This window comes from Caretta caretta, chromosome 1 (genome assembly GCF_965140235.1).
Source record: "Caretta caretta isolate rCarCar2 chromosome 1, rCarCar1.hap1, whole genome shotgun sequence".
Classification (NCBI taxonomy): Eukaryota; Metazoa; Chordata; order Testudines; family Cheloniidae; genus Caretta; species Caretta caretta.
In genome coordinates this window covers 250,964,112-250,976,446 of record NC_134206.1, presented here as the reverse complement: position 1 = coordinate 250,976,446, position 12,335 = coordinate 250,964,112, and the positions used below count along the sequence as shown (strand labels likewise).

At 44.1% G+C, this 12,335-nt stretch overlaps 1 protein-coding gene across 1 annotated transcript in view; it reads left to right on the top strand.

Moving 5' to 3' along the window:
• Positions 1 to 1,835: 1,835 nt before the first annotated feature.
• SVOPL (SVOP like) overlaps positions 1,836 to 12,335 on the top strand; it is a 30,889-nt gene continuing 20,389 nt past the window's right edge. The window contains exons 1-6 of the mRNA XM_048831059.2: positions 1,836 to 2,135; positions 6,801 to 6,941; positions 7,915 to 8,006; positions 9,027 to 9,125; positions 9,796 to 9,867; positions 10,823 to 10,947. Of these exons, the coding sequence (XP_048687016.1) occupies positions 6,863 to 6,941; positions 7,915 to 8,006; positions 9,027 to 9,125; positions 9,796 to 9,867; positions 10,823 to 10,947 (467 nt within the window). The 5' untranslated portion in view covers positions 1,836 to 2,135; positions 6,801 to 6,862. The remainder of the gene's footprint in view (positions 2,136 to 6,800; positions 6,942 to 7,914; positions 8,007 to 9,026; positions 9,126 to 9,795; positions 9,868 to 10,822; positions 10,948 to 12,335) is intronic.

Below are 12,335 nucleotides of genomic sequence, written 5' to 3'. Positions count from 1 at the left end.
TCACATATGTTTGTACAAACATGCTGCTAAGTGGGTCACCAGTGGAGAGCTCTGGATCTAAATGCACAAGCCTCTACTGCTTGAGCTAAAGAATTAGCTGTGTTAGTTTAACGGCGGTATAGACCCACAAATCTCTATACATAGCCTAGCCACTAGAGGGGAACAAAGTCAACCATGTTAGTGTAGGTTATACACTCTCACTGATCAGGAAAGCTCATCCCATGCATTAGAGATCCACAAAAGTTCAGTTCTCCAACAGAACATTATTTGTCACGATTCTCCTGGATGTATCATTGGGAGGGCTTGAACATTGGATCTCTGGGCCTAAAATTATGAGTTTCTACTGGTTGGGAATGTCACAGAACTGTGGCCAGTTTTGTTCACATTAACACAGGGAAGTTGGCATTGTGAAATTTCTACAAAATGCTGTGATTTTACATGAAACGTTTCAATTTTGCTGGAACCAGTTTACAAAGTGGGTATAGGATCGTGGATTTGGCACACCAAATCCTACTACTGATCCATCTAGTTCAGCATGGGCCAATACAGGACATTTAAAAGGAGGTTGTAAAATAATGCTATGGAATGTTATATGTTGGGCTGGAGCAAATTCCTTCCTGAGCCCCAGAGGCCATGCGGCGTGAAGTTAAAATGCTTTGGTAAGACTACTACTGTAACACTGTGTTCAGTTCTGGTGTTCACATTTTAAACAGGGAGAAGATGGTACCTAAAGAAAACTGCCCTCCTTTACTTAACTCATAAGTCCTCATTGTGAAACATAGTGCTCATATTAAACTGGAAATATCTGGGAATAGACGTCAGGCCATCATGCCAGCATCAGAGGAGACCATTTGGAATCTCACACTCCCATTCATTATGTTAGGGGCCTCTCTCTTTTAACAAAGGATGTCTTCCCATCAGTTTCTGTGTGTAAGAGTTTGAGGGGAGTCTGTGAATCTGTGACTTCTCCCATTGATTCCCTTCCTTCATTAGCCATGGAGAGAACAGGAAGCTCTACATGCTCATGCCACTTTCAGTTTTGCATTGTGACGATGACTATAACCACATCTCATGCTTCAGGGCTTTAGTTGGTCACCTGCAGGGGTCAGGAAGAATTTTTTCCCCCGATGAACAATTGGCCAGAAGTAGCGTGGGTCAGAGGGTGGGGGCATGGGAAGGGAGTTCGGTTGGGTTGGTTTGGGGTTTTGTTTTTTTGTTTGGTTGGGGTTTTTTTGCCTTCCTCTGAAGCAGGAGGGATTGGCCAGAGGAGGAGACAGGACAACAGATGGGATGAATCAGTGCTCTGAGGTGGTATATGGAGGCCTTTTTCTCTATACCTGGCCAGTGCACCTTGTTCACATGCTCAGGGTCAAACTGATTGCCATTTTCTGGATCGGGAAGGAATTTTCTTCCAGGGCAACTGGCAGGAAACTTGAGAGTTTTCACCTTCTTCTGTAGCATGGGGCCTGGTTTGCCTGCTGGGATCATCTGGGCACATCTCACCGAATCAATTCCCTGACACTGCAGAGGCCTTGGGCATAGGTGGCACCTCAGTCTCTACTGTTCTCTGCCTGTGGAACACAATAGTTTAGTTTCCTGAGGAGTTAAAATTGCTTTAATTTAACCCAAATTATTGAGCTCAATATAGGGGTAACTGTGTGAAATGTAATGGCCTGTGATATGCAGGTAGTCCAATTAGATGATCTAATGGTCCCTTCTGGCCTTAAATGCTATGAAATTATGGGTTGCTGTTGCCCTTTTAAGACGGGACAGGTGAAATGTTGTCGTGGAGGAGGTGTGGCTCACGGATATTAACCTGCATATTTTAGTGTAAATTCCTTAAAAACATTTCCTGGAGGCACAAAGTGAATTGACCTATTAAGATACCGTAAATGCAGCAACTTACTTTGGAAAGGAATGAGGAAGTTTTGAAACCCTTCATTTAAAACCCAGACAAGCCAGAGCTGAAGGATTTAGAGAGGGATGTGTGTGCCCCCGGCTAGGAAGAAAAGTAAGTTATGGAAGCTGGCCCCTAAAGCAGCAATGCAGCTAGTGCAATAAAAGGAAAAGAGGCAGAATAGTTAAAACTGTAAACGAGGAAAGAGCCATTTCCCCAAGTTTGAGAGCTTTCTAAGGTAAGAAACTTTCACTCAAAAATCAAAACCAAGTCCTGTCTAGGTGGAGTGCGGTTATTTGAATGTTTGTGTGTTTTGCTGTGACGGAGACTGCGTTATTTAAAGGCCTGGTGAGCAGCCATGTATTTCCTATACCTGCCTCCATTGCTGAGAAGTCCTGCCAGGGTTCTCATTGTGGGTCAGTTAATCTTTCTGTGTTATCTCTGTGCCACTAAACTTATCACTCAGGCTGCTCCCTTTAGCTAGTGCATTATTGTGGTGGTGATGGTTATTAATGTATCACTTATACAGCACATAGTGTTTTCAAAGTGACTTACAATTATTAATCAATTAATCCTTGAGACAGCCCTAGGAAGGACAGAAGACTCTAGCTCTTGTACCAGGGCAAATAAGTTTGGAAATGTTTGGGGGGAGCAAGCCTGCACTTTTAGTAAGAGCTGTAGTAAGATTTCTTAGAAGTATTCACATATGGATAAAAACGTCACTCTCCGCTCACCCATTCTTTTAGACATAAAAGCTGTTGTATAGCATGTAGTACTATAGACATTTGAAGTATACAGCGTCTTTCATGATGCATCCAGCACAAGACACCGTATGGAGAGAGAGATGAATATACAGGGCATGTTTCTGTGGTGCTGCTCCTCCTTTGTAGATGTGAAGCAAGGGGCTTTTTCTCATGACCACCAGGGTGGCACTGCGAAAGATCTATCAGTGTATTTAACTGTGAAGCATCCAGCCAGTGTGGGAGCGCTGGAGAGTGACTAAAAAGGTAGAGCCTTCTGTTAACATTGATTTGCCAAATGCTTTCTCTGCGCTACCCTCAATTTAGGGTTCTGATGGGCTCCTTACTATCAAACTGTCTGAATCAGCATATGCAGTGGGGTAGTAGCTGTGTTGGTCCCAGAATATTAGCCCAACAAGGTGGGTGAGGTAATCTTGTTTATTGGACCAACTTCTGTGGGTGAGAGAGAAGCTTTCGAACTGCATGGAATTCTTCCGATCTGGGAAAGGCGCTCCAAGCCTCACTGAGAGTACGTTTCGCAGACCTGAAGAAGAGCTCGGTGTAAGCTCCAAAGCTTGTCTCTCTCACCAGCAGAAGTTGGTCCAGTAAACGATATTGCCTCACCCACCCTGTCTTTGAAATAGTAAAAGCATGGCATTAGGGCCTCGTCCAGTGCTCACTGAAGTCAATGAGAGATTTTCCTTTCACTTCCGCAGGCTTTGGATCGGGCCCTTACTAGCTAAAAGACCTCCTGTGTCTCTCTCCTTTCATCTGATCTAGTTAGCTGCCTTCCAACTGCTACCCTCCACCACAAACACTCTAATAATAAGAAAAGGAGGACTTGTGGCACCTTAGAGACTAACAAATTTATATGAGCGTAAGCTTTCGTGAGCTACATCCGATGAAGTGAGCTGTAGCTCACGAAAGCTTATGCTCAGATAAATTGGTTAGTTTCTAAGGTGCCACAAGTACTCCTTTTCTTTTTGCAGATACAGACTAACACGGCTGCTACTCTGAACTCTAATAACAATCACCACTTCACTGCATCGAAGCCAGCTCTGGTTTGGCATACCGCAGCTTTTCAGCAGTGCACAGCAATATTAGGGCAGGACGTACTGACAGAGTTATTTATTTATCTCTAGCCTTTATCGTTGTGAAGAAGACGTTTCTAACCTGGAATGAAGCACTGTTCTCTTTCCAAGGGCTCTTCTAGATAATCCATTTTAGTAACAATTTATATTGTTTCCACTTATAAACGGTTAAGAACTGGGAGGAGACAGTATAAACATATTGCAGATAGGAGTAGTATGTGTTGTGGACAGTTATAAACACCTCAAAGGAAGATGTTATAAGCTATACCAGGGGTTCTCAAACTGGGAGTTGGGACCACTCAGCGGGTCGCGAGGTTATTACATGGGGAGTCCCGAGCTGTCAGCCTCCACCCCAAACCCTGCTTTGCCTCCAGCATTTATAATGGTGTTAAATATATAAAACCGTTTTTAATTTACAAGGGAGGTCTCACTCAGAGGCTTGCTATGTGAAAGGGGTCACCAGCACAAAAGTTTGAGAACCACTGAGCTATACAATAAGCAGCTTATTGACCTGTTGGACTCTTTAACAATTTATAACAAAGATTCTGTCATCTAAAACACCTATTAATCAATTATTAACCCTTTAAAATGTCCCTCGGTGTAAAGTGTTGACCTAAATTTTGAATGCTTCCAGAATTCAATTTTTTTTCAATGTTTGTGTTTCCCTCTAACTAATATAACTGACATTTTACATCTCTTTAAAATGTCACAGTTCTTTTTTTTTTTCTCTCAAACTCTCTGACTCTCTTCAAACCATTGTCTTTTCTGATTTGGCCTTTTGGTCTCTATCTATTTTTGCCTTCAGTGTTCAACCCTCTCTGTCAACATTTCTCTCCTCCATCGCCTCTCTCCCCTTGCTGGGCCTACTGGGATGGGAAACAGCACATTGGTCCTGCGCCTGGAAGAGGAATGTGTTTGAGAGGGTGACTGAGTGAATTTCTTAGCGTAACTCTCCAGGGGCCCAACCGAACTCCCACTGACGTCAAAAAGAGAGCCTTCCATTGACTTCACTGGGAGTTGGACCCACATCCCGAATGAAGGCAAGCGCACAGCCCTGCAGCGTTAGTGAAAACACTAACCTTCATCTCCCCAGCCAGCAGAGGAGACCTGTGATTGCCTCCATTATAATCGTTTGGACCTGTTTCCCCTGCCCCGGAGGCAGTAGAATGTGAGATGGGGGTTAAAACTGTTTGAGGAAGCTGGGCAAAACAACCTCATGATGTTATTTTCATTGAGGAGCGACACCAACAACGGGCAGTGTTTTGCTGGTTATATAATGGGGGTTAGGTTGCACAGAATACACTGGCAGTGTTGTTCTCAGGCAGCGTACGAAGGGCTTAAGAAAGAGTGCTTAAGAGCACAGATGCGCGATCCCTTTTGATATGTGTGCAGGGTGTTCCAACCTGCTGGGCTTAATTTCAAAGCACGATGTAATAATGATTAGCAATTCGAGAGCCCATTATGTCTTTAAAAGAGCTTAGCCAATGGGAAGTAATCCCCACAGCATTCCTGTGAGGGAGGCATTGTTGCCCCCTTTTTACAGACACACGGAAGATTTAAGCTCTAACTCCCTTAGGCGTCTTTGCAAACCCCATCCTCCTCAGCTATCTGCACCCTGAGAAGTTGTTCTTTCAGCACAAGGTTGAAGGTGCCGCTGATGGCTGGAGGGGGGCAGTGTTAAGGTAGCTTGCTTTGCTGCTGCTCAGGCTAATCCCCATTGAATGCAGAGAAGGAGGATGGCAATCCCTAATGTTGTGCGTCTGGTCCTTTCCCCAGCACTGCTGGTACCTCATGTGAAACCCAGTGTGGATCTGTTTCTGAGGAAACCGGAGAAGCAGGCAGAATTCCAACTCAACAGCACAACCCTCTTTATTATATTCTCAGTGCTTGTGTGTAACGAGGAACCTGCCCCTACTGGGACTTCATCTGGAGCGATGCTCTCGTTTGTGTCACACGAGAGTCTCCCCTAAACAGGAGGTGTCTCTTGTGCCAGCCAGGGTGGAAAATGTTTTTGTTGCATCCCCACTCCCCTTCCAAACAGCAGAGGAGAAAAACAAACAACCTGAGCATCACAGTGGCACTGCACCCCCTGGAAGTTGACACCTAAGGCAACTGCCCTGCTCACCCACCCCCCCCCCCCGCCCCAGAACAAGCCCTGCTGCTAAGAGTGAGTAGCAGAACTGCGCAGAGGAGGGAGATTTCATTTTGCTAGGAATTTGGGGCTTTCTAAATTAGGCTTTGTTCTGCAGCAAATCAAAAGCAGAAAATTTCAAAATTCTCCATGAAGGAAAATTCTGAAGCATTTTGTTTTTCGTTTTCATGTCAGTTTTGACCCTTTAAATGTTTTGTATGCATCATAATATGTAATATAATCAAATATTCAAATGAAAAGTCCTTTTGTAATGAAAAATGTAAATGTTCCATTACGAAAACGTGAAAACAGGTTGTTTCAATGTTGTTGGAACTTTTTTCCAGTTTTCTTCCAAAACAAAATTCTGGTGAAATCAACCTGATTCAGTGAAGCATTTAGATTTCGGTGGAAACACACTCTGTCTCTCTGTGAAGAGATAGTCTATTACTACTCTAAGGAAAAAAGTTAGAAAGTCACCATTCATACAGTCTCCCATTTAAGTTACCTGATTCCTTCTTTGCCTTCCTTTCCTTGGGTGAACACAAACCCACAGCATGCTAGGTGCCTTTCAGACAATGACTTCTGCACATATAGCACCTTTCACTTGAGGATCTCAAATCTCTTTACAAATGTTGATTAAAAAGCCTCCACGATACCCCACAAAGGTATATGAGTGTTATCCTACCTTTTTTAGTAGCTTCATTGGACTTTTCATGAATAGGCCAGGATGGTGACTGACCTTTGCCAATTTTAATAAATTGTCCATGACAGCCCTTCTAATTTTTTATTTAAACGCACACCAACAGGAGGTAGGTGCGAACCCTTAACATTTCCGATTAGCATCCTGAGAAACTAAGAGACTTTAAACTGCCCTCACTACCACCAGTCTTGCATTGGAAATTACTTGATGGCTCATTACTAAGACTGTGACTATCTTGTAGGTTGGAAAGTGAAATCAAAGTAATCTCCATTGTCATCTTTGGGAACCCAACAAGAGCTGAAGATGGCCGCCCAGCAAAAAGAAGTGCCAAATGCCATTGGCCTGGAGGAAATAGGCACTGAGAGGCAAGAACCCAAGAAAGGTTGGTTCATATAAGCTGGACTGAGGGTGGTGGTTGTCACATCTCAGTAAGGAGGGGCAGTCTGGCCCTGGGTTGGGGTTGGGTGTGGCTTCCCCACAGAAAGCCCTACTACCTCCATACGGGATGAGCAAGGTTCTGCTGGGATAAATAGCCAGCCCCCTGGATGCTACTCTGTGATAGCAACTCAGCAAGTGAATTTTACCCTTATATAGTTTGAAGGTAGATTTTAGCACTTTCTATTAAGCTTATTTTAAAGCAATTTATGCAAGGAAAGCTAGGGCCCAGTCCTCAGCTGTGTCATGCTTATGCTGAAGATGGAAAAGTAAAGTTGGCATTAAGCTCTTCAGCGGCTGACCTGACCTATAGCACAGGTTAGAGCAGCCAGCTTGTAATTGTCATCTGGGGCCGTTAAAATAATAAGGATTACTGGGCTGCAGTGAGCTCTGGCTTCCTCTCATTCTGAAATGCCTGCTGTGCTGGGGAAAGTAGTAGTATCCTGACTAGTACAGCTGGGGAACAGAGGCCCCAGAGTAAGAGACTTGCCCAAGGCCATACAGGAAATCTTTGGTAGAGCTGGGAAATGAACCCAGGGCTCCTGCATCCCAGTACAGTTCTCTAACCCGAAACCATCCTTCCTTGGTCTGAGCAATACATACAGTAGCTCAGAATACTATATGAAAAGCACTGGATGATAGACCTCGTCCTTCCTTCCATGTATGTTCTGTATTCTCACTGGCTATCTATCATCTCTTGATTTTATCTCTCTCTCATTTTGTTGAATCTCTAAAGTGCCCAGCAACCCTGACCTCTTGGGGATCTATATAATTCTACAGCTGCTTAGTTGAAAGAAGCTCTCTGGCACTGATGGACTTTCTAACATCTTTCCTGCCAATAACAAAATGTGTTTCTGTTTTGCAAGGACATACTTAGGGGTGGTCTCAGTTCTAACACTCTCTTTCTCTTTGATGTTTAGAACAGAAGACATTTACAGTGGAAGAGGCTGTGGAAACCATCGGGTTTGGGCGGTTTCATATAGTGCTTTTCCTGGTCATGGGCAGTACTGGTGTAGGTTTTCATTGTCTACTAACTTGAGCCTAAAAATCCTATTACAGTATCCTTATTAATATGAAACAGAATCCATAGACTCTAGGCTCACTTCTGACCTCACCTATCACTCACCATTGACTTAACTGGGGTTGCATGGGTGTACATGGGTCAGCATTTGTCACTCTTAGTTCCCTTTCCTTTCTTCTTTTTGTAACAAGCCATTCTGAAAAACACAGAAACACCACAGTCGTCAGCTGGGCTCAGACCTGAGAGTGACTGCGCCCAAAGTGTTATAATTTCAGCTAAAAGAGGGATCTCATTAGCTATGAGCAAATAGCAGGCTCTTATCTTTGCTGTCACCAGTCACTAGCGGGCGACATGCTCACATGTACTAAATCAACGTAGTACAATTGCACTTCCCAGCCAAGATTTTCAAACGTGGGTGCCTCGAGTTAAAACTCTTAAATTCATAGTTAGACACTGAAAGAAGTAGCTTGATTTTTCAAGAGTCTGAAGGACAGAGCAGTCTTCACTAATACACATGGGCAGAGAGAGAGGACCCTGTCAGTCTCTAGCCCTCCCAAAAATAATTTGAGAAGCTTCCCTCTGAACCCCTCCCCCCATGTTTCCAAGAGTTCACAACTTTCTGGAGAAGACAAAGATTGGGTCCTCCAGTAGGCCTTGTAAATGGTTGTTATTCTCGGAGTCCAGTACCACAGTAACTGTTCTTTGAATGACTGAGAATCCCAGTAATACAACCAATGGGGGTATGCATGCATTGCAGAGGTACTGGATATACTCCATATCAGGGGCTGAGGGAGATGCCCGTTCCATGATTCCTTCGGCTCTGCCTGCAGAATGCTCCAGGTTGGTTCTGGAAAGTGTATGTGTACTGTTCGAAATGGATGGCCTGACTTTTGGTCACCTGGATTTCAAGCCCTAGCATGACTGGGATCTTCCCCCCCGGCATGCAAAGGAATTGTTCACTGTGCTGCCACTGGAACTGACCTTTGCAAATGTCTATGTTTGTTCTTGAAGGTGGTAGAAGCCATGGAGATCATGCTAATAGCTGTTGTTTCTCCACTTATCCGTTGTGAGTGGCAACTTAACGACTGGCAGGTGGCTTTAGTGACAACGGTATGTGTCATTTATAACCCCTTAAGCTTGTACTCTGCAAACATTGCCGGGGAAGGAGCTGTTTGGTTTAGTTTAAATGCACATTTAACCAGATCGGAAGATGCTCAATGCTATGGAGAAAAGGGATATATGAGTACTCAGAAAATTGCCACCTAATATATACTAATTTTAGTTATTTATAGACTCTTCCACAGGGCAGTATCTGAACACATCACAGACGTTAATGAATTTAATCTCCCAACAGCCCTTTGAGGGAGGGACATGTTATCATCATTTTACAATTGTGGAAACTGAGGCAAAAAGACTAAATGAATAGCCCAAAGTCACACAACAAGCATGTGGCACCGTCAAGGTTAGAATCCAGATCTTCTGAGTTCAGTGCCTTCGTCACAAGACCATCCTCTCCCTCTTAAAGATTTGTCGTAGTTTATCCGAAGTATCAGTCCCAGGATTGAAATAGTAGAGGATGCTACAGGTCTGGATTAAGCCACCTTGGGAAAGCTGTGAATGGTAAACCTGACCATACACATGGCTTAAATCACAGTTATTAATCCCTCAGTTTCAGGTGTATTAAGTTCAACCACACATTTAAGAGCAGTGCCACATAATAGGTACAAGGTGTGGAAAAACCCCTACTGATTAACCAAGGCAATGTTTTAATCCCTCTTAGATGGTGTTTTTTGGCTATATGATATTCAGTATACTCTTTGGACTCTTAGCTGACAGATATGGCCGCTGGAAGGTAAGTGAAAGTTCTGGAGCATTCCATTTTAGTCCCTTTTAACAACAGAGCCAGGCCTGATGACAGAACTGTCAAAATAATAAGGTTAGCACTGACCCAGACTGTTACACCTTTAACCACATCACCTAATCAATCTTTGTGAAGGGGCTATTGTTATTCACGTCCCCCTTTACACATGCACTTGTCCAGGGCTGCACAGTGAATCAGTGGCGGGGCTGGGATGAGAATTAAGGACATTTTCAAACATGGGTTCCTACAGGTAAGCCTCTGAAACATAATCACAGAATATGGTGGGCACCATTAGATTGCTCGCAAGCTATTTAAAGGGATACTACCCTATTTCTAGGCACTCCACATTCCAGAGTTAGAACTGGTTCAGAAAGCAGAGCCCTTGTGTCTCTCACGATGGGCAGCCAGACTATATGACAATGAGCACTTGTGTCAGAGGGTATCGAATTTCCACAGTGGTTGGTTGTTGGAAGGGTACAGAAGCATTCAAAGGCTTTTATGGATCCTTGGTCCTTTTCACTTCCCCTTGAGCTTGATCTAGAGCCCTTTGAAAGCCTGCTCTTGGATCAAGGTCTTTAAAGAGGTCAGTGTGAAAGAATGGGGCCAACTGGAGCTGTAGGTGACGTTAACTAAGGAGGAAGCCTCGCCCAACTCTATTTATTTAAAGAGTCTCTCGGGCTACATCCGTACTACAGCACTTGCAGCTGCACGGGTGGTGGTGGTGGTGACTCTGTAAGCCAACAGGAGAGAGCTCTCCTATCAGCTTAATACCTCCTGCCGCTGAAGTAACCTGTAGTGTAGACAAGGTCTCAGAGACCGATGCTTTGAATTTCCATTTGGGCTCAGCTGATCTGTGCTTTATTTATGCCCCAAGTCAGCAAAACATTCAATCCTATGCTTGAAGTGCTGTCCTGAACAGGGATGTTTTCTAATCTTTCCCTTCCAGATTCTGCTGATCTCTTTCTTATGGGGGGCCTATTTCTCCTTGCTGACATCATTTTCCCCATCGTACATCTGGTTTGTTTTCCTCCGGGCCATGGTGGGATGCGGTGTGTCAGGCCACGCACAAGGGTAACGTTGTACTTTGAGCACTGTAGCCCTGGAAGCAATAGGCAAATAGAAATCAAGAACACCTTTTAAGGGGAGGAGATCAGCTGAATTCTCCCCATGTCTCATGTGACTAAGTATTACTTACTAAATGTGACAGATAGAATTGGTTGCATGAGGGGTGTGTGTGGAAAAAATAAATTCTCATTTTATGCCAAAGAAAAGGTCACTGACATTTTCCAACCAGTGTAAGCAAGTGAAAAACTTACTGGCAAACTGGCTAATGTGCCCTTTTTTCAAAAGCAAAGAGGAAAAGACCTATAGCACTCGGTTAGCCGTGGTAGCTAGACTAGAATGCACTTTGAACTGATCTAATTTTGTTAGACTCAGTCGGTTAAAAGTGATAACGGAGTTCTATTAAATTGTAGTGCTCTGCAGATTACGAGTTCAATCCACAGCATCCTGGGCCTAGTAGAGGCTGGATGCTTCATAGAGTTTAAGGCCAGAAGGGACCATTCGATCATCTAGTCTGACCTCCAGTGTATATCAGGACATAGAATTTCCCCCATTTCCCCCTGTATTCAGCCCATGGAGTGATGTGGAGGCATATTACTTCACCTCAGGCAGGCAAGGGCAATCATGGGAGTAGACCGTCAACCAGGGACTTCTTAAGAGGGCTGGGAATAAAGGGGAAATGAGGGGAAATTCCCCCATCCACTTTACCAGAATTTCAAGGAACCCTTCTGAACAGAGCTTTAAATTACTTTCCCGAAGATCTAAACAATCTAGATTAGACAGGGGCAGCTAGTTTACACTAAATGAATGACAATGGCTTATCAAATGGGGTATGCAAGATAATTGTAGCTGTGTCAGTCCCAGGATATTAGAGAGACAAGGTGGGTGAGGTAATAGCTTTTCTTGGACTAACTACTGGTGGTGAGAGAGACAAGTTTTTGAGCTACACAGAGCTCTTCCTCAGGTCTTTGGTTATGGCTACACTGCAGTTTAAGTGAGAATAAGCTACTCCCCTGAATGATGTAAATTACTCTGACCTGAGAGCCGGTGTGGACAGCACTACGTGTCAGCATGAGAGCTTCTCTCTCCGACATAGCTAGCCCTGCTCCCGGGGGCTGGAGTAATTAAGACAACGGGAGAGCCTTCTCCTGTTGGCATAGAGCATCGGCACTAGCAGCAGTGCAGCTGGGCTGCTGTAAGCTCTGTAGTGTAGCCATAGCTTTCCTCAGGTTTATCTCAGGCCCAGACCTGAAATCTGGTCCAAGAAAAGATATTGTCTCACCCACCTTGTCTCTCTCATGGCTTATCAAACACATTTGATAAGGGACAAATAAAAAGGTAATCGATGTGTAAATGTTACTTCACAGTAAACAAAAGAAAATGGACACAATTCTGTT